This window comes from Prunus persica, chromosome G8, assembly GCF_000346465.2.
Source record: "Prunus persica cultivar Lovell chromosome G8, Prunus_persica_NCBIv2, whole genome shotgun sequence".
Classification (NCBI taxonomy): Eukaryota; Viridiplantae; Streptophyta; class Magnoliopsida; order Rosales; family Rosaceae; genus Prunus; species Prunus persica.
The window spans coordinates 16,044,663-16,064,703 of record NC_034016.1 but is presented as its reverse complement, the minus strand read 5'-3'; the positions used below and the strand labels follow the sequence as shown (position 1 = coordinate 16,064,703).

Below are 20,041 nucleotides of genomic sequence, written 5' to 3'. Positions count from 1 at the left end.
GCCCACAAAAAATTTGGCCTAGGACTTAGTCAAAGCTGGGCTGAATGTGGCCCCGTTGGAAGGCTAAATGGCCAAATGTGGCCTTCTAAATTTGGCCAAAATTTTGTTTAACCCATAACTGGAGATGCATTTCGCATTATTTTAGGGCTATATAGCTGGAGATGGCCTTAAAGCCTATGGCCATTTCCTTGGGCCCCCAATGGCTTTATAGCGTTCTGTCTGGACAAAGCTTTCAAGGCCAATTTTATTTTCTTTATTTTTTTTCTTTTAACCCAACCCAACGCAACACTCATCCAATTCAGCTCTAACTCCACAAGCGTAACGGTTTTAACTACCCCTCCACGTGCCATCTTGCCATGGCGATTTTATAGATTTCCAGAGCACAAACTTCAGTTTTCAGAGAACAATCTGGCTTTCTCTAATTACAGTCTCAACTTAGTTACCCATCTTTCTCTTGGGTCCTTCTTCTTCAACCTTCTACAGCAATTTCATCCTTTGAATTTCTTCATTTTCCCTCTTTTTTTGATTTTTTTATAAAAATTTTAATTTTATTTTAGCATCTGAGTAATCCATTGACGAAGACCCATTTCATATTTTCATGATTTTGACACAGTCACCATTGAGTTTCATCCAAAAAGATTCAAAGAAAGTGACTTGTGACTATAATATTGTTTGTGTTGAGAAAAAAAACAGGAACTTTCTTTTGTTTTCTCTTTCTTTCTCTTTCTGTCCAAGAAAATGGCAACTCTGGGTTCAGGGGTTCTGGTGAAGCTTGTTGAAGAAATGGGAAGTTCCGGAAAGGCCTTGAACGACCGAAAGCCAGTGTTACTACAAATCAGAAGCATCATTCCTGTGTTGGCAGAGGATGATCTTTGGCCTAATCAGGGGTTTTACTTGAAGGTTTCAGATTCTTCACATGCCATGTTTGTGTCGTTGCTTCAAGAACAGGATGACATGGTTCTTTGCAACCAACTGCAACTTGGGCAGTTGATATTTGTAGAAAAATTGGAGGCAGCACACCCGGTGCCAGTGCTTAAAGGTATAAGGCCTCTCCCGGGTCGATTTCCCTGTGTTGGAAATCCTGCAGATCTTTTTGCCATAGATAAGTTGGTGAATTCTAAAGGGGCATCTGATTTAGTTATGGAGAAGGATAGAGGTGTGGAGAAGAAGCCTCGGGGCAGATATCGATCTTTAAGTGCCTCCAAGTCCTGCCCAAGTGAGAAGAAAAGGGCCTCTAGGCCTGGAAATTGTGATGCGGGTGAGAGGGAAATGCGTGTTGTGACAAGGGGGTTTAGAAAAATAAGCTCTAGTTTTGTAGAGAAAGATAGTGATTCTGATAGCACATTGTCTTCTTCTTCGTCTGTGCTGACAGTGAAGAGAAAGAGCTGGAATGGGGCAGAACAAGTTGCAGACTCCCTAGTTGTCAAGCATGGGATGAAGCCAACTGGTCGACGTAGCTGCAGTGCTCATGTGAGTGTCTCACTGCTTCTTCTTTTAACTCATATTCCTTTAAATAGAAACTATTTGACTTGAGTACCATTTAATTAGAATGATTTTTGGCATTTTTGGCCTGCTAATTAGAAATTTGATGAATAATTTAGAGAAAGTTAGTGTAAAATTTACTACAAGTACGCCAGTTTATTCTCTGTTAATCAGCATGAACTTTCAGCAAATGATTTAAAGTTGGTGTAAATAACAGTAAGTGAATGAAGAATTTGACTTAACCATTGTTTGGACAGAACCCTGTCATTTTAGATGGCTGCAAATGCATTTCACTGATTGTACTGCTGGCCCTAAACGATGAAGTTTATCTCTTTTAAGGCAGGAAACCACGAATTCTACTTGTCATAATACTGAGCAATCATTTTCCTACAGTATTATAAGCATATGTAATTAGATTTATCATGCTACAAATACCTGTTTTGTCTGATGATTTACTCCCGTCCACTGCTTCTTGTTATTTGCTTGTTTCTTCATGGTTAAGTTCAGCGATTACGAAAATTTTAAGAACAAAATTTACTTAATGAGTTTGAACGGCTCCAGGGACATTTTAGTTTTCTAGTTTGTTTTGCTTTTCAAAATCACCATGAATCAATCATAACTTTTCCTAATAAAATGTTTTTTTCCTCTTTCTGCCTTGACAGGCTTCACCAGTTCGTTCTGCTAAGTGTCACAGTTCAGATGACAAGTCAAGTCCCAAAACAAGAAGAATTAGTGATGATATAGCTAAGAAATCTGTTAAAAATTCCAACAGTAGGATCTCCGTCCCAGCGAAAAATTGTGAGCAGTCCTTAGATCCGCCATTGATGTTTAATCAGGCTAATGATAATAAATGGTCAGGAAGTAAGATAGTGTGGAACTCCCTCCCCCCAACACTAGTGAAACTTGGCAAGGTATTGTGTGATTCACTTAACTTTATGAGGCCTGTTCCTCACCGTTGATTAATTCCTAGCTGATTGAGCTAGACTGTCATATTTGCTGTGCAGGAGGTACGAAGACACAGGGATGTTGCTGTGCTTGCTGCAGTGGAGGCTTTGCAAGAGGCTTCTGCGGCTGAGAGTTTGCTCAAATGTCTAAGGTGCGTTAAGATATGCTTATGCAGAGTTCTGCAACACACTTATCAAATCTGTTTTCCTTAATGAATGATGGATGTGAAAAATGTGAAATTTCTATTGATTTGGTATCTATTTTGCTTTACTGATTTTCTTTTTTCTTGTTACTTTTTCAGCACATACTCAGAACTCCAGTCAGCCAAGAGGGAGGAACAGCTGCCATCAGTAGACAAATTTTTTGACCTACAAGATGACCTGGCTCGAACTCGATTGATTGTTCAGTCCTTGACCAACATTAGTCCTCTAAAAGCTAATGAAAAAAATCCAAGCAGCCCTGCTTCCACTGGGGAAGCATTGGTACTTGCACTGGACCGAAAGAAAAATGCAACTTCATGGATCAAAACAGCTTTGGCAGCTGATCTTATTACCCCACCTTCTGGCCCTGGTAGTGTTTCAATGGAGGTTAAACACAAATCTCATAAATCAAGTAAAACTCATGGTGATGGTAAACCAAAGGGTACATGTATAGTTAAAATCAAGCATAAAAGTGATGCTCATTTTGGATTGGCCATAGAGAAGGAAAATTCACAAGATTGGGTAAAGGGAAGTGCTTTATCTGCAGCTGCAGACCTGGAAAACTGCTTGCATGATGAATGTAGAAAATGGTTTTTGGCTGCCTTTGAGAGTTACTTGGATGAAGTCAAGAGCATAACTGTTTCCATGGAATCAGACAACCATGTAGCTGAAATGATGTGCCAGATTAAGAAGGTTGGTGACTGGTTAGATGTGATTGTCAACAAAGATGATTCTGAATTGGAAGCTTGTGTGAGGATCAAAAACAAGATCTATGGGGTGCTTTTAAAGCATGTGGAGAGAACTGCCATGGTTTTAGAACACATGAATGCAATGATTGAACACCAGCAACAATGAATTATACTAGTTCACTTAAAATTTCCTTCAAATCAGCACCAAAACAGAAAATCCTTAAAATCCCGAGTGAAATAATGTGCATTTATATGTATATTGTGGTTCACTGCACAGATTTAAGCAGTTACATATTTTCTTTAACCAATGCCTGCAAATCCAAAAGGACTTTATGGGCTCTGAATAGCAGCAGTTGCAAACATTTATTTCCCCAAACCACCATTGTGCTATTATGGGAGGCCATACAAATCTGTTATCTTTGTGGTATGAATAAGTGATGCTTTTTAGCAGACCACCCAAAAGAAAAAAGAGTGATGCTTTTTAGCAGACCCAAAAGAAAAAAGAGTGATGTTTTTATCAGTCAGGAGACCAAAAGAAAAAGAGAGTGATGCTTTTTATCAGAACCAAAAAAGGAAAAGAAGGATGCAGACATAGACTTAGTCAAATTGGTTAGAACAAATGTGCTCCTTACCCAAGTTTGAATCTCCCTCGTTGTAGTTTAGATTAGATTAGAATATCGTTTGTATTAAAAAAAATTAAAAAAATTAAAAAATAAAATAAAAAGTAAAAAGAAAGAGAAGGATGCTATTTACGGCTTACTAGACCAGGTAGCAGCAGCAACTCTACACATTCATAAACTGTCTTTAACCATAATCCAAAATTGAATTGTCCTTAATCTAATGGGGTCAGAATTAGCTGTCCTTAATTTAATTACTCTTAATATCAATATCCAATTGTTATGTGGATGAACGTATTTCTAAAATAAAACACGTGATCATGAGATTGGAAATTTCCCTTATAAAAAAAGAGAGAGAGCAGAGAAATGGGTTGAAGACTTGTTGGGAAAATGTTAGGTAAGTAAAATACGGGAGACTCAAAACTTCACTTGAATTGACTATATTGCCACTCAAGTCTTTGGCGTCAACGATACGTTTGAAGGGTAGTTTTGGAATCTCAGACAACGTCATAGCTCCATCTGTCACTAATCTAATTCTCTTAATTTCTTCTAGAAAATTAAAGAAAAGGATTAAAAGTCAGTAAAAGGCATTTCGTTGATGTAGAGCAATTAAATACATCGTCTTTCTCTCTCAACAATAAGGGAAAGGAGAGATCTTTGCTTCCAAGTTCTCAGAGTGTCACGCCTTCATATTCAGAATCAGAACCATAGCCTATCCACAAATACAAACTTCCCATCAATCCAACAACATCAAACAACAGCAACCCAGTTCCTTTTTTTTTTTTCTTTTTTTTTTTTTGGGTTAAATTTCTTTTTGGGTTTTTCTGAAACAAAATCATAAGCCCAACAAATTATGGAAAAGTAAAAAAAAGTGTTCAGTGAATTTGATTATAAAATCCCATCTGTTTTCTCTCCTCTTTCTCTACTGTCTTCTGAAATGGAGCTTCAGAGATCATTTCTGGGACTTCTTCTAGGGTTTCTGGTGCTGTCTTTGACCCCGTTATCGAGTGCGAGATTTGTTGTGGAGAAGAACAGCTTGAGGGTCACATCTCCAGATAAAATCAAAGGCACATATGACAGTGCCATTGGGAACTTTGGGATTCCGCAGTACGGAGGCAGCATGGCGGGTGCTGTGCTGTATCCAAAAGAGAATCAGAAGGGCTGCAAGGAATTCTCTGAATTTGGGATTTCGTTTAAATCGACTCCTGGAGCTCTCCCGAAGTTCGTTTTGGTCGATCGTGGAGGTACCCATTCTTTTCTTTCGAGTAGTTTGATCATTGTTATGAGTTTTGAGGTTCAATTTGATTGTTTTTGTTAATTTGGGAGGTACCCTTTTTGTAGTTTTGAACAATATGATGAGTACTATGAGTTTTGAGGTTCAATTTGTTTGTTTTGTTAATTTAGGAGTTACCCTTTTTGCAGAGTAATTTGAATGTCAATATGAGGTTTGAAGTTCAATTGATGTGTTTTAGTTCATTTTGAGTCTGCTTTTTTGTAGTCGTGAGTAGTTTGATGTTGTAAATTTTGAGCTTCAATAGGCCCCTTTTTTGGTCGATTGTGGAGATGCCATTTTTGGTAAGTCTAGTCAATTTGCCTTGTTTAGCTCTTATTTGATTGATTGTACAGACAGTGATTTTATAAATCTGCCTAATTTGCGTCTTGTTAGCAGTTTAGAGTCGTGGTTGGTGTTGGCAGTCACTGAGGAGATGCCCTAATGTTATTTTGAATCTAGATTCCTGCTTTAAAATTTTTCAGGCTTATATGGATGTAATGTCTTCTTAATTATTATTATTAACAGTGTGTTTAGCAATTTTAGCTAGGAGTGAAGAGAAGGAAACATATATGAGAGAAAAGAAGAGATGACAAAAGAGAAAGATTTTGAATTTAACTAAGTCTTGTTTGGATAGGCAAGAAAGAAGGGGAGATAAAATATTAATTGGGGATATTTTTGAAATATTAAAAAGTCAACAATACAGAAATCTCATTCTCTCAAATCTCTGCATTAGTTGTAGAAAAAATTAAAGTGGCGTCGGAGAGAACTTTTGGGGTTGTTGGGAGGGGAAGAAAACTAGTACCCCTCTTAACAGGTCCCTACAAGATACTTTCTAGTATTGCTTATTTGTCTGAGTTTTTTCAGCATTGCTTGTTTTGAAACTGTTGTTTGTGCTTTCCAGATTGCTTCTTTGCCTTGAAGGTTTGGAATGCCCAGAAGGCTGGGGCTTCTGCAGTTCTTGTCGCTGATAATATTGAGGAGCCATTAATAACCATGGACTCACCGGAAGAGGATGGTTCAACTTCCAAATACATTGAAAACATAACAATACCATCTGCACTCATTGAAAAAAGTTTTGGGCAAACTTTAAAGAAATCAATCAGTTCTGGCGATATGGTCAATGTGAATCTTGACTGGAGAGAAGCTGTTCCACACCCAGATGATCGTGTGGAATATGAACTATGGACCAACAGCAATGATGAATGTGGGGTTAAATGTGACATGCTGATGGAATTTATGAAGGATTTTAGGGGTGCAGCACAGATACTTGAAATAGGTGGTTACACTCAGTTCACACCTCATTATATAACTTGGTACTGTCCTCAGGCATTCACCTTAAGCAAACAGTGCAAGTCCCAGTGTATCAATCATGGAAGATATTGTGCTCCCGATCCTGAACAGGACTTCAGCACTGGTTATGAAGGGAAAGATGTGGTTCTTGAAAATTTAAGGCAGCTATGTGTTTTTAAAGTGGTAAATAAGACCAACAAGCCTTGGGTATGGTGGGACTATGTAACTGATTTTCAAATTAGATGTCCCATGAAGGAGAAAAAGTACAACAAGGAATGCGCTGAAAGTGTCATTAAATCTCTTGGTAAATGATTAGATATTGCATCTAATGTTTCTAAGAATATTAATGGTTAGTTAGTGTGGCCTTCATTTTAAATATTTATGTGACATATTTTCAGGCCTTGATATTAAGAAGGTTGAGCAGTGTATGGGAGACCCAACTGCAGACTCTGAAAATTCTGTTCTGAAAGAAGAGCAAGATGCTCAGGTATTTGTCTCTATTCAATACATTTTCGTTCTATATATGTCCTCTTCGTTTACATGTTTTTAATGTGTATGATCAATATCTGCTGCTTAGTGCAATTCTTTGAATTGGTCATATTAGTTTATTTCTTTATACTTGCTTGACAAGAACGCTCTTTGTAGGTTGGGAAAGGATCACGAGGTGATGTAACCATATTGCCTACTCTTGTTGTCAATAATCGACAATACCGAGGTTTGCCTTGTTCCTGTTCTTATATTTCTTAGATAACAATCTGGAAGTTTCCCTCTCTAAAATATTTGCTTGCAGGAAAGTTGGAGAAGGGTTCAGTTCTGAAGGCTATCTGTTCTGGTTTCGAGGAAACTACTGAGCCAGCTGTTTGTTTGAGTAGTGGTAAGTAAGCTCTTCTTGTTATTCTGGTGTTTCTTATCTCTTTCTGATTTATTCATTCTGAACTTGAGTTATGCATTCACTATTTACTCATGGTAGATGTGGAGACAAATGAGTGCTTGGATAATAATGGTGGTTGCTGGCAGAATAAAGCAGCCAACCTCACAGCCTGCAAGGTACAAATTGTAACTTACTGGCTAATGAGTCTTTTGAAAAATGAGAAAATTGAGTATATTAACTCTTGTTCTTTGTGACTTTGGTTTGTTTACTTAGGATACGTTTCGTGGGAGGGTATGTGAGTGCCCTCTGGTTGATGGTGTGCAATTTAAAGGAGATGGTTATACTACCTGTGAAGGTAAAAAATATATAAAACTTCTGCTTTTTGTTTGTGCTAAAACAGACATGACATTAACTAGGGAAAACAAAGTTGAGGGAATAAAAATTGTGGATACTGACTTTTATGTTCAATTAGCCAAAAGGTCTCATCTAGGTTTAGTGTGTAAGGATCTTGGTCTGTATTTGCATTTTGCAAACTTCAATTTTTCTAAAGATAAAATATCTATATGGGCTCCAAATCAATGTAAATCTTCCCAAAAATTTATTTTTTTATTCTTCTTCATTATAATCAAAGAATAGCTCAGATTCTTCCTTTTTGCAAACATTTTTCCTTATTCTTCACTTTTTATTGAGGAATTTACCTTAAATTTCCAGCAAGTGGGCCTGGGAGGTGCAAGGTAAACAATGGAGGTTGTTGGCATGATGCTCAAGATGGGCATGCATTCTCTGCTTGCACAGTAAGTGGTTTTTTTGTATTCCCATTTTCTGTTAAAAATAAATTATGCTCTCAGGAAATAACTTTAGATTTGAGAGTCCTATCAAAACATTTAGTTTTAAGTCGGGTTATTTTTCTGAGCAGGATAATGGAGAGGTCCAATGCCAGTGTCCTCATGGGTTTAAAGGTGATGGTGTCAAAAGTTGTGAAGGTAAGAGAAATTACAGCCTTGGTGTGTCCTGTTGGTTTTCAGCTTTACTTTAATACACAATGTATGTGAAAAAGCTCTAGTTCAGACCACTAGAAATTAAGGCCTGGGCGTGTTCTGTTGTTTGTTTTGACTGTAATACAACATAAGTCCACTAATGGATTGATGTCTAAAAAGCTTAAGTTCAGACCACTTTCATCATGGTGGTGCATCAAGGCATATGCCACAAGGAGTACTTGACCTTGCTAAATGGTGTGCTTGCACATGAGTTTGCATGAATAGATCTGCTAATGTATCTTTCTCTAGGTTCATGTTTTACTGGAAAATATGGCCTTGCCTGAATAAAAAGTAATGGGACTCAATAGGAACTGCACCAATATGTACAACCAAAGAATTTTTGGGTCACAGAAATCAAGCCCCTAGGATTGTATGTATATTCACACCTCTATATATTCCTTTGATGTTTAAGTTTCAATTCATTGAGAACGAATCTAGAAGCTATGTTTTAAAGCCTCTTGTTGAGTGGGTTTGCACCCTACTGGTTAAGTTATACCTGGACCTGGTGGAAATCATTTAAACCTTCGTGTCACATTTAGGTCAGTGAAGTTTAGCTTTATCCGAATCATTGTGGATGATCCATGTTGAGCCAATATCCCGCTCAGATCTGAATGGTCAAATTCAAAATTTTTATGCATTTATGCGGTGAACTGGAGACCAATCTAAAGGCTTCATACCATGCTGAACTTCTTAACCTTGCTATTCATGAAGTCAGCCAATGTGATATTAAAGAAGACCATCATGATCCCATGGATACGTCATGACTATCTGACTTATTTCTTGAAATAAAAAGAAAAAGTAACGGGGCTGTGGTTGGTTCATTTTTTCTTTTGGCTTGGTACATGTCATGTTTTTTAGTCCCTAATTAGGACAAAACAAAACTCTTGTTGGATCAAATTAGAAAGAAAAAAACGTTTGCAATGAAATATCTTGACCTAAATGTTGCAAAACTTTTTTTCTTTTTCTTCTTAGATGTTGATGAATGCAAAGAGAAGAAAGCTTGCCAGTGCCCTGAATGTACCTGTAAAAATACCTGGGGGAGCTATGACTGCTCGTGTAGTGGGAATCTTCTGTATATCAAGGACCATGATACCTGCATAAGTGAGTCCAGAAACTCAAGCTTTTAACTCAACTTTATATGTCCTAAATATATTATGCAAGAGCTTATTTCGATGTGCTCTCCTTGGTAATGTGCAGGTAAGGCTGCTAGTGGGGGGAAGTCTGCATGGGCTGCTGTGTGGGTTATTTTGATAGGCTTGGCTATGGCTGGTGGTGGTGCATATCTTGTGTACAAATATAGATTGCGGGTGAGCTTTCTGTGCTTTATTTCTCTTTTGCAAATTTCATATATCATTGGTAATTCTGGAGTCTCCATTTTGTGATGGTGATATTGGTGGCTATTTACCTGAGGTTGATAAAATTGCTTTTATTGAATGCATCAGATGTGCAAAGATTACCTTATGCACTTCATTGGCATTAATTTTTGAATATGTAAACCTAGAACATTCCCATAGACATCATGGTGAAGTACAGTAAACTGTAGAACCATTTCTTGCTATGGGCCAGGCCTGCATATTGACTGTGGTGTTGACCCCAACCTATTGGCAGGCAAATAAGGTTATCTTGCCTTGGAATTATCTGTGTTAATGTAACTCCAAAAATAACCAGGCCTATGGAACAAATTTGTCTGTATACATGCGGACTCTTGTATGTGGGAAGCTTTTATTTCAAAATTGACAAAAAAATCTTCCTAGTGTCTTTAACTATGGTGTGTGTTGAACCCTTCGAGGTTTAAAGACTGTTAGGTTGGTCTGAGTATGTGCTCTGCTTTACACTGCATTTAGGAGTCTTTTAATTTGCTTTTAACCTACGTGAACTGCTCTATTTGGAACATGATTTTATTAGGGAGTTAAATAATCTCAGGACACAAATCTTTTCCGTCTTTTTTATTTAACCTTTTCAGGTTGTTGATACTTTCTATGCTCCTTTGCAGTCATATATGGATTCAGAAATAAGAGCTATAATGGCACAATATATGCCTCTGGACAGTCAAGCTGAAGTTCCAAATCATGTGAACGATGAACGAGCGTGAAAACGGAAACCCCCATAATCACATGTTGAGGATTTTATGTGATGCGGCATGAATATGGATTGTTATACATCTTAGTCTCGAATTTTGAGCCCGGTCTTTTATACTCTACGTCATGTTGGATTGTAAATGAATGCAGATTAGAATGACTTGTTTTTTTAGGACTGTAGCATGCCTATCCCTTGGAGTAAGGTTAGATTGCAAGGAGTTTTGGATGTAGTAGCAAACGACTCTCTTCCCATCCTAAAGTCTCGAAATCTTTTCCTCAGATTTAACTTTATTCTGTAATTTACGTTTGCCTGTAAGATGAGACTGACTTCATGTCATATTTATACCTTATTGATCTAAGGAGAATTAAAGGTTTATTATTTGCACAAAACAAATGTTGTTTTAAGCATGGCCCTTGAAATTTTATTTAGAGTGAATGTAATGGCCATTGCTTGCTGTTTTGTAGTTCACTGTGATAAATACACACTCCAAAATAAAAGAAGCCGTATACCAATTGCTACCTGTATGTGTTAGGATTCTCCACATCCATATTTATTCTTCATCCGTGATACAAAAACTGAGATAGAACAATGTAAATGCTAACCAAAAATGCTTCATGTCCATGTGGTCGTGTCCATGTGGTTCATGTCCATATGGTTGCCAAGTGAAGCGCAAGGCAAGAATAGGAGGGCTATCTCCTACAACCACATAGGAAATGGGTGCTACCATGTGATGTGCTAACCATCTCAGGCGACACAGACCATGAGAAGTGAACGAGGCTGCGGCTCTCCGTCCGGTAAATCATGGATTCAATCGATTTTGTCAATCATATATGTCATGTTTCTACATTTTGTAGGTAGCATTTGGTCAAAAATAAAGGTTTGAATAGAGACATGATATGAAAGCAAAGAACAATGATGTTAGGAAAAGTGAATATGAATGTGAGACTTGAATAGCACCTTGTTTATATAGAGACGTCAATGTTCCACATAATACTTGTCTTTGTGTCACTTTTAGACAACTGTCGCATTTGGATAGGGACTAACACGCAAAGTTACTTATTTTCGTTGACAAATGTTATTACTGGATTGGACCCGACATGTCAATTTAGAACAAATCACACATAAAAAGGATATTTGTTGAAATGTCACCTGAAGGTATACCTTAGTTTCAATTTGTCACCTGAAAAAAAAAAAAATTAAGTGAAATGTCACCTGAAATTTTCAAAATTCATGATTTGTCACCTGAGTTTAACATCATCCAATTTTCCATCTATTTTCAAGGGTGTTTTAGTCTTTTCATTTTCAAGGATATTTTAAAAATGAAAAAAATTATTATTAAAAAAAAAAAGAAGCTTAAATGTAAAAATGGCGGGGGGTTAAATGTGAAAAGATATATAATTTTTATAATTTTCAAGGGTCTTTTCATAATTTTTTTATAATGACTTTTCTATTTTTAAAATACTCTTGAAAATAAAAAGACTAAAATACCCTTGAAAATAGTTGGAAAATTGGATGATGTTAAAGTCAGGTGACAAATCATGGATTTTGAAAAATTTAGGTGATATTTCACTTAAATTTTTTTTTAGGTGACAAATTGAAACTAATGTATAAATTCATGTGACATTTCAATGAATATCCCCTATTCAAATGCTTGCGTTTTTCCTCATATATATGGTAGGTGTTAGAAATCAATTTACTTTATATAGATGTATTTTTCTAGGATCCTTTTCATTAAAGAAATTTTATTTGTAGAAAATATTTATGGTGATAAATAAAAAGAAAATAGTAATGTAAGAGATGTGATAATATAATTATTTGGAAATTGTAAAACTAAAAATTATTCTTAGGGATCGTTACATTGGTAAATTTCAACTGAAGTATTTTGCAAGCACATTTTGCCAATGTCCATGTGTGCTACGTCTTATGTTCAATTCTCCTTTCCTCCAATATCATTTTTTTTCACCAATGAGTCTCTACTCGCATAAAATAATTAATAAAATGAACATAGTCGATCTGGAAGTTTGAGGAGCCTTAAACAAAGCACTAAAGGCCCTACAAACATATGAAAGGAAAATCTAAATTATAGAAATCACCCAAAAATATAGAAGAAATCTCATAAACAAGTAAATAAAATTCAGAATTCAGAATTCATAAATTAAAAGGCAAGAAATCTTAAAATAAAAGTATACAGGAAAAACTCACGAACAACCAAGTAGGACTGGAACCCACTGGAGAATTCCACTAGAAAAATGATTATTCAACATCATCATTCATTCTGAAGTATGTCAAATTAATCATCCTATGTATGGGATATTACACAAAAATTGAAAAGAAAGAAAATATTTGTACAATCGGTAATTGATCTACAAATTCTTATGGCACTCTATACTTTTCCATTTTATATCATCATCATATCAATTAAGTTTACATAAGCGTGTCTAACAAAATGATAGTTAGAACATATTTACTAATGAAAGTAATTCAATGAGGTTAAGATATTATTTAATTACCGAAAAGAATTTATTTTTAAAAAAAACATTATTGACCTAAAGATACTAAGTTTATATTTATTTATTTTTAAAAATCTCTTCCGACGAAATTTCGTCAGCATAAGTCTATGCCGGCAAAGGTTTGCCAGATCAGGTTTCTCCGACGAAATTTCGCTGGGAGAGGTGAATTTCGTCGGGAGACGTTGGTTTGCTTTTCTATTTTTAAATTTTTATTCTTTACTTTTGTTTTTTGGCCAACTTCTTTAATTTAATACATGTAATTAAGTAATACTTTAGTCTTTTTTTAATTACTTTAAATAGTAATTGTGTTCTAATTATTATTTCTTTAGTCAATATTTAAATATTTTACCAATTTCGTAAATTACTTGGTAAATAGTAATGAATTGTTTTGAATTATTTTGTGGACTTTGTTTTTTATTCTTTGATATTAAATAATCGTTAAACAATATAGCCGCGCGGCTATACTATTTATATATATATTAAAAAAAAGACTCGAACAGCAACTAGGTGCCACGTATTGAAACAGTACAGCCGCACAGCTGTACTATATATATATGTATATATAGACCCGCCCGCCCATCGCCTGCGTGCCACGTGTCAAAATGTAAAGCCGTCCGGCTATACTATTTTTAAAAGACTTTTTTAAAAAAATACTATAGCCGCACGACTATAATATTTTTAAAAAAAAAACAATTAGGAAAAAACTAAGTATACCCAATCGGCCATACCATTTTTAAAAAAATATATATTATTTTTATTCAATAATATGTGTATAATACGTGAATTTTATGTGTCTATTTGAAATGTTTGTAAAAAAATATGTGTATTAAACGTGAGAAATACGTGCGTATGTGTATAATACATTATTAAACGTGAAAGTGCTAAAATATTTATACGGATAATAACTCTGAAAAAGTAAAAAATCAAAAAGTGACAATAGATACTTGAGTACTGGCCTATTAGTAACGGATAGGGCTCTTGGGCTATGGAGAAATTTAATTAAGACACTCAAACGATTTCACAAAAGATTTAGTAAATAAAAATTAATTATTTTGTGGATTTTTTCTTTTTATTTTTTATATTAAATAATAATTAAAATATAATTCTACTTAAAGTAATTCAAAAAAGCTAAGATTTTACTTAATTCCATATATTAAATTAAAAAAGTAGGCCAAAAAACAAAAGTAAAGAAACTAATTATATATTTTTAGAATTTTTTAAATTTAAAAAAAACAAAAAAAAAAACCTCTCCCAACAAAAGGTTGCCAGCACAGATCTTTGCCGGCGAAATTTCCCGAATTAAATTTTCTATATAGCCGCACAAGGACTCGAACAGCACCTAAGTGCCACGTGTCGAAACAATAAAGACGCAAGGCTGTACTTAAAAAAAATAAAAAAGGGTATAGCCGCACGGCTATACAATTTCTCAAAAAAATTCACAATAAATCTAGTATAGCCGGACGGCTACACTATTTACATATATATATTCCACGTGTCAAAATGTAAAGCCATGCGGCGATACAATTTTTTTTTTTTTTAAATTTAGCAAAAAGTTGATAGCCGCCCGGCTATACTAGTTTTTTTAATTTATAAACAATTAGGAAAAAACTGAGTATATCTGTTCAGCTATACCTTTTTTTGAAATATATATTATTTTCATTCAATAATATGTGATAATTATGTGTATAATACATGAATTTTGTGTGTCTTATTGAAATTTTTGTAAAAAATTTGTGTATTAAACATGAAAAATACATACATACGTGTATAATACATTATTAAACGTGAAAATGCTAAAATCTTTATACGGATAATCATCAATTCGATCAATTTTGTTGATCATATCGGTCATGTTGATATCCTTTTGTAGGTAGTATGTTTCATCGAAAACTGAATAGGGACATATACTATGAAAAACTAAGAACAAGAGCATTTTCAAGCAATAGAAATTGCAATGCATAATGATTTGAGGAGAAGTCTGGATGTGAATGTGAGATCTCAATAACACCTTATTTATATAGAATTCTCACGAAATATGTTAGAACGAGGGGTGTGTTTGCGGATTGGCAATGACACGTCAATGAACCACACAACATTTGTCGTTACTGGATTGGATTTGACAAATCTCAGCACAGTATCTTATATTCAGTCACATTGGAAACTTCCATTAAAAAAATGTTTATCCAAACATCATGTTTATTCATCAATATTCATTCTGAAGTACAAGAATACCAACTGCAGAATAATCAGTATGTCAAATCAATCATCTCATCCCATGTATGAGATAATACACCACATGCTCAAACCACTCAACCCAAAATTAGTAAATTGGAGAATAATTTTGGTTGTGGAGCTCACAGCACAGTCATGTCTGTTTGTTACATTATAAAAAGAATTTATGGAAAATGCTGCAGAACCTAAAAACTTTTTACCAACATTTTTCTCAACTTTCTTGCATGATTTGAGAGTTGAGAAAAGATTTGGGTTCCAAAGCATGTTTTCTTTCTATGATTGCTTTGGTGAGGTGAGCTTCAGATCAAGTCCCAGGTCCATTCCATTGTAACAGATGGGAGCATACATCCACATATCATCAGAGCTTAACAGCTATAAATGATCAAACAAGGGGGAAAAACAACAATATCAGCAACTGATTTTCAGATATGTAGGTTTTGATTGGAAAATTCAAAAACTTATTGCTCATCATGGGTTAATTTTCTTGGTTATTACCTTAATTTGGAGTTGTAAGAACTTCACATAATGGACAGCTTCCTCAAGCATTGTACTAATATCAACCTGCAATTCCAAATAGATAAATTTGAGAATTTTGCATCAACCTCTTGGGAAAAGAAGATTGTTTCACAAGGCATACTGCCTACCTTTGTTCCATTGGGGACAAGGTTCTGCAGAACTCTCAGCCTCTCATTTATTTTCTCTCTTCTTTTCTGCAACACAAAAAGGATAGAAAAATTAGTTGATTTTTCATATCTATAGGGAACAAATTTTTTACATGGTTAAGACAGGCAACAAGCAGGATCTGTAGCCTATAGGAACTTACCCTTGCATAGAGGCTTTGGGGATCAATGGCTGACCCCCTTCTAGCTCTTGATTTTCCACTCAAGTTGAGAGCTTTAGCCTCTTTCGGACTCAAGCTTGACGTCGAAGTACAACCCGGACTCAGCTCCTGAGAATTCTCATGGAAATGTGAAGCAATATTGGAGTCATCTCCTGAGCAGCAACTACTTGAGCTCTGTCTGTTGGGGCCTGCATTGCCATCTTCTTCATTGTTGCTAGTTATGATCTGCAGGCTCTTCTTTGACTTTATGTTCCTCTTATTCATCTGAACCCACATTGAATTTATGATCAGAGAAAGAACATTAACATTCTATAACCAAGTAAAAAGTTTGAGTGAAGGATAAGAAAAATGTGCTTATGTATCTACTCACATTTTCTGCACTTTGAGTTCTTTTCATAGAAGCCTTGGAGGTGTTACTTTTATCATCCATGGCTGGTTCTTGTACTGCCATATCATATCTCCTCTTCTCCAGAGCCACAGCTTCAGGCTGGTTGCCACCATACTCTTCTGCATTTCCTTCACTTGGTTCTTGGTTCAAGCATTGATCATTTACTTGAATCAGATAGGAATTGAGGTTTCTGATCCCATCCCCAGAACCAAAATCAATAGACATGGAACTATTGCTTGTCACCAACATGGGGTGAGAATCACTACTCAAGTAGTAGCTTTCATTGCTTGAAGTGGGAAAAAGAATCCTATTGCTGCAATCAGAAATAGAAGTTTCTGATGAATAATGTGAACCTTCATGGTTGCCTGACATGTTCATTGTAAGTGATTCATCGCCAGGCCAGAAAGCTTCCGGTACTCTCATGCTTGATGTGCCACTTGGATGGTTTGAAGATGAAAAATTTCCAAGCAACTGAGCCATGAAATCTACCTCCTCAGCAGTGTACATCCCACTCAGAGAGGTCCATTCTCCCTCTGCAACAACTCCAATATGCTCCATATTCCCTCTTTGAAGCCTAATTAAGGAACACAAAGGTTTTATTGTACTCTAATTAATAACAATTAAGAGATTCTCATATATCTCTGTGAATGAGTGGTGTGGGAATGAAGCTAAGTGGCATATTTATACCCCAACTATGAACAATGCCACAAGAAACTCAGAAATCATTTATAAATTTAAACATTGGGATGATCTCATTAATCATATTCTAGATAAACAATTAATTTGTACAAATACGGCAAGAAGTCATCTAAGGACAACTCAGATGGGACCAAGTTCAAAGCAATGATGGATTAAAATAACATAAAAACCTTAAAAAAATCACAGAAATACTGTTCAAGAGAGATGCTTGAGAGAATGATATTTGGTGGAGTTTGGAGAGAGAGAGAGAGGGAGAATTTACACCTGGCAAACAAGACAACGTGGGGGTAATCAACGAGCATAATATTTTGGTTTCAACTCATACTGATAAGGACATCAATAAATAGGCGGCAAGATCATGTAAAATGGTCTAACATTTTCTCTGAAATGTTCTTGGAACCAGACAGTGTTATCTGCAGATTGGATTGCTGTCCCCTCTCCCAATGTTCTTATAAAGTTATAATCCAATAACAATCATCCACAAAGTGTTGGGAAAATATTCCATAACTGCCATCTACCCATCTTACCTAACAAAAACAATGATCTCTTTATGGACAAGTATGGAGTTCAGTTGAGGCATAACTCTGTATTGGTTCAAAAGCAGAAACTCATTGACTAAAATTCCTATCTGGGGTTGGATCTGAATTCTGGTTAGGTCATTGACTTCTTGGGACAAACCTGGATTAGCACTTAGCTTGTTCCATGCCAAAATTGTTAATATCATATTACATTATTGTAGTTTCTTCTGTAAGGGATAGTTTTGTAGACTATCTGTTATGATTTGTCAGAATAGGTCAAATTAGCTGCCTAAGTTTTCTTCCTTAGGCATTTTAGATGAAAGTGACCCTTTTATTATGTTACAATATGCTTTATGTCTGGAAATATGTCAATTTTAACTACTTGGACCAAGCATTGGACAAGGTTGTACTCAGAATTAGCTGCATTGACTAGTAAACATGGTTTCCCCTAGAAGTTCTTTTCTTGAGGACCTTGGTTTGTGTTTGTGATGTTTGCCAAACTCAATTTTTATTTATTTATAGGAAGATAACTCATTCCTTAAACTGAAAACAATACATCATCATCTAAAGATGATAAATTTTAAATTAAAAAAACCAATCTGGCCCTTTGGAGTGCAAATCTAACTATAGTATAAGAAAAATTTGTGAAACCATTATACCAAAATCATCACAATGACATTGTAATAAGTTTAACCACTTAAGTATGTGGCTTGTCCCTAAACTTTCATGTCTCGGGGTGTATATCCACTTGTGTCTGCCCGTGACAAGAGATGTAGACACAAAGAAGGTATACACCCGTGACAGACAAGTTTATCGGTCTACTGAACGAAAAAGGGAAAACCGTCTTTGTCATTTCCTTCCTAATCAAACCGTTGGATCAAATCATGAAACATGTGATGCAATGGTTCATAATCTCAGCCTAAAACTTAATAATAAGAAGGAACTTGAAAAATGAGTTTTATTATGGGCAATCCCAAAATACTTGGCAGTGGCACACGTGTGAGTGAAGAAGAGAACTAGTCATCAAGGCTCAAAAATCTTTCCAACTAAGATCCCGGCGAAGTTCACGCTCATTCCACGCGTAAAAACGAGCACTTCCATATTATTGTAATGCATAATGCATGCTCTGCAGTGCCGCCCAAAATTTGCACGACATGAGCTTTGATTTCGAAAAATTAAGGAACAAAATCTTTTAATTCTCCCAACAATAATATTCCTTTATTTCTATAAAATGACAGAAAAATAATGCAATAATAATACAAAAAAAGTATTTGAAACCCTTTTAAAATCCGATTTCCTTCTCTGCATGAAAAATATCCCTCTTATTTTTCGTTAATTTCTAGCATTCTTGGGCGGCTGGGCCACCATTCTTTTTTCCTGAAAGAGCTGGAAGTTGGTAGAGCCAGCCAGCCCTGCACTGCATGCTCGTGGCCATTCACACTTCACAGAGGCCAAGAGGCAAGAGCTCGTTTGTCATCACGCGTAAATTTATACGTTTTTTTTCGAACTCGGAATTAATATTGTTTTAAATGTGTTTATTTGTTAATTATCAAGAACAATGAAGCTGAATTCCTCTCAGGAAGACTAACAATATACTAGCACTTGATCATTTTGTTATGATTCTGACTGCATTACACCCCGACGAATTTGATTTAAAGAAGTTACTAGTGCCCACATATATATGGCATGTGTAAATTATTGCTAATTATGTAAGAATTAAGTCTTGGTGTTCTAGATAGCAGAAGCAGCCCCAGGACTTTTTTGTTGCTTTTTCTTTTTTTCTTTTTTTCTTTTTTTCTTTCCTTCCCATCCCATCCCCTGAGCATTGCTAACATAGTTGCTTCTGTGATACAGTTAGGGTCACATTTTTACTTATTTGTTTTCTTAGGAACTTGTGCTCGAAACCTCGGAGCTAAACCCTAAAAATTAAACTTTAAACGACGATTCTACTCCCCTAAAATAACCAGCAATAAATTTCTAGGTAAACCCACATAAAACATACTAAAACCATACACATTGAGCCTCTCCACTGATTTTTGGGTTGGATACTTCAGCAACTTCACCTTGGCAGATTCATTCTATCCTTCCATCATATATCAAGCTCCTCCTCCTATCCAAGATCAATTGTAAGAAATTGGTATGCTAAGCTAAGCAAATGTAGTTGCAAATGCTCTGTCGAATATCGATCACTATTATAAGATTGCTGATTTTATGTTCATGGAAAACTTCTCTTTCCTCCTCTGTTTTAGTTGGCAAGCCTTTTTCTTTTCCTTGTTTAGTTTTGACCCTAATTGGTGAGGGAGGATGTGAAATGTGTTAGGATTAAGATATATCTGGTACCATTTGATCATGTTTCTTTTCCTACGTACG

General features: G+C 35.6%; 3 protein-coding genes across 3 annotated transcripts; 2 read left to right on the top strand and 1 right to left on the bottom strand.

The window, feature by feature from the left end:
* LOC18767048 lies at positions 1-3,644 on the top strand. Its single transcript, XM_020570622.1, has 4 exons — positions 1-1,470; positions 2,145-2,393; positions 2,487-2,578; positions 2,729-3,644. The coding sequence occupies exons 1-4, from the start codon at positions 739-741 to the stop codon at positions 3,480-3,482; spliced, it is 1,827 nt and encodes a 608-aa protein (XP_020426211.1). The 5' UTR covers positions 1-738; the 3' UTR covers positions 3,483-3,644.
* Positions 4,510-10,991, top strand: LOC18768981 (vacuolar-sorting receptor 3). Its single transcript, XM_007199693.2, has 12 exons — positions 4,510-5,177; positions 6,108-6,800; positions 6,895-6,983; positions 7,142-7,211; positions 7,287-7,370; positions 7,467-7,543; positions 7,641-7,722; positions 8,079-8,161; positions 8,284-8,350; positions 9,377-9,505; positions 9,602-9,711; positions 10,398-10,991. Exons 1-12 carry the CDS (start codon positions 4,871-4,873, stop codon positions 10,494-10,496), a joined length of 1,890 nt encoding a protein of 629 aa, XP_007199755.1. The 5' UTR covers positions 4,510-4,870; the 3' UTR covers positions 10,497-10,991.
* Positions 15,342-17,013, bottom strand: LOC18768475 (transcription factor bHLH84). The gene is made up of 5 exons (XM_020553638.1): positions 16,437-17,013; positions 16,049-16,330; positions 15,870-15,935; positions 15,721-15,786; positions 15,342-15,597 (listed from the first exon to the last, which is right to left on the bottom strand). Exons 1-5 carry the CDS (start codon positions 17,010-17,012, stop codon positions 15,499-15,501), a joined length of 1,089 nt encoding a protein of 362 aa, XP_020409227.1. The 5' UTR covers position 17,013; the 3' UTR covers positions 15,342-15,498.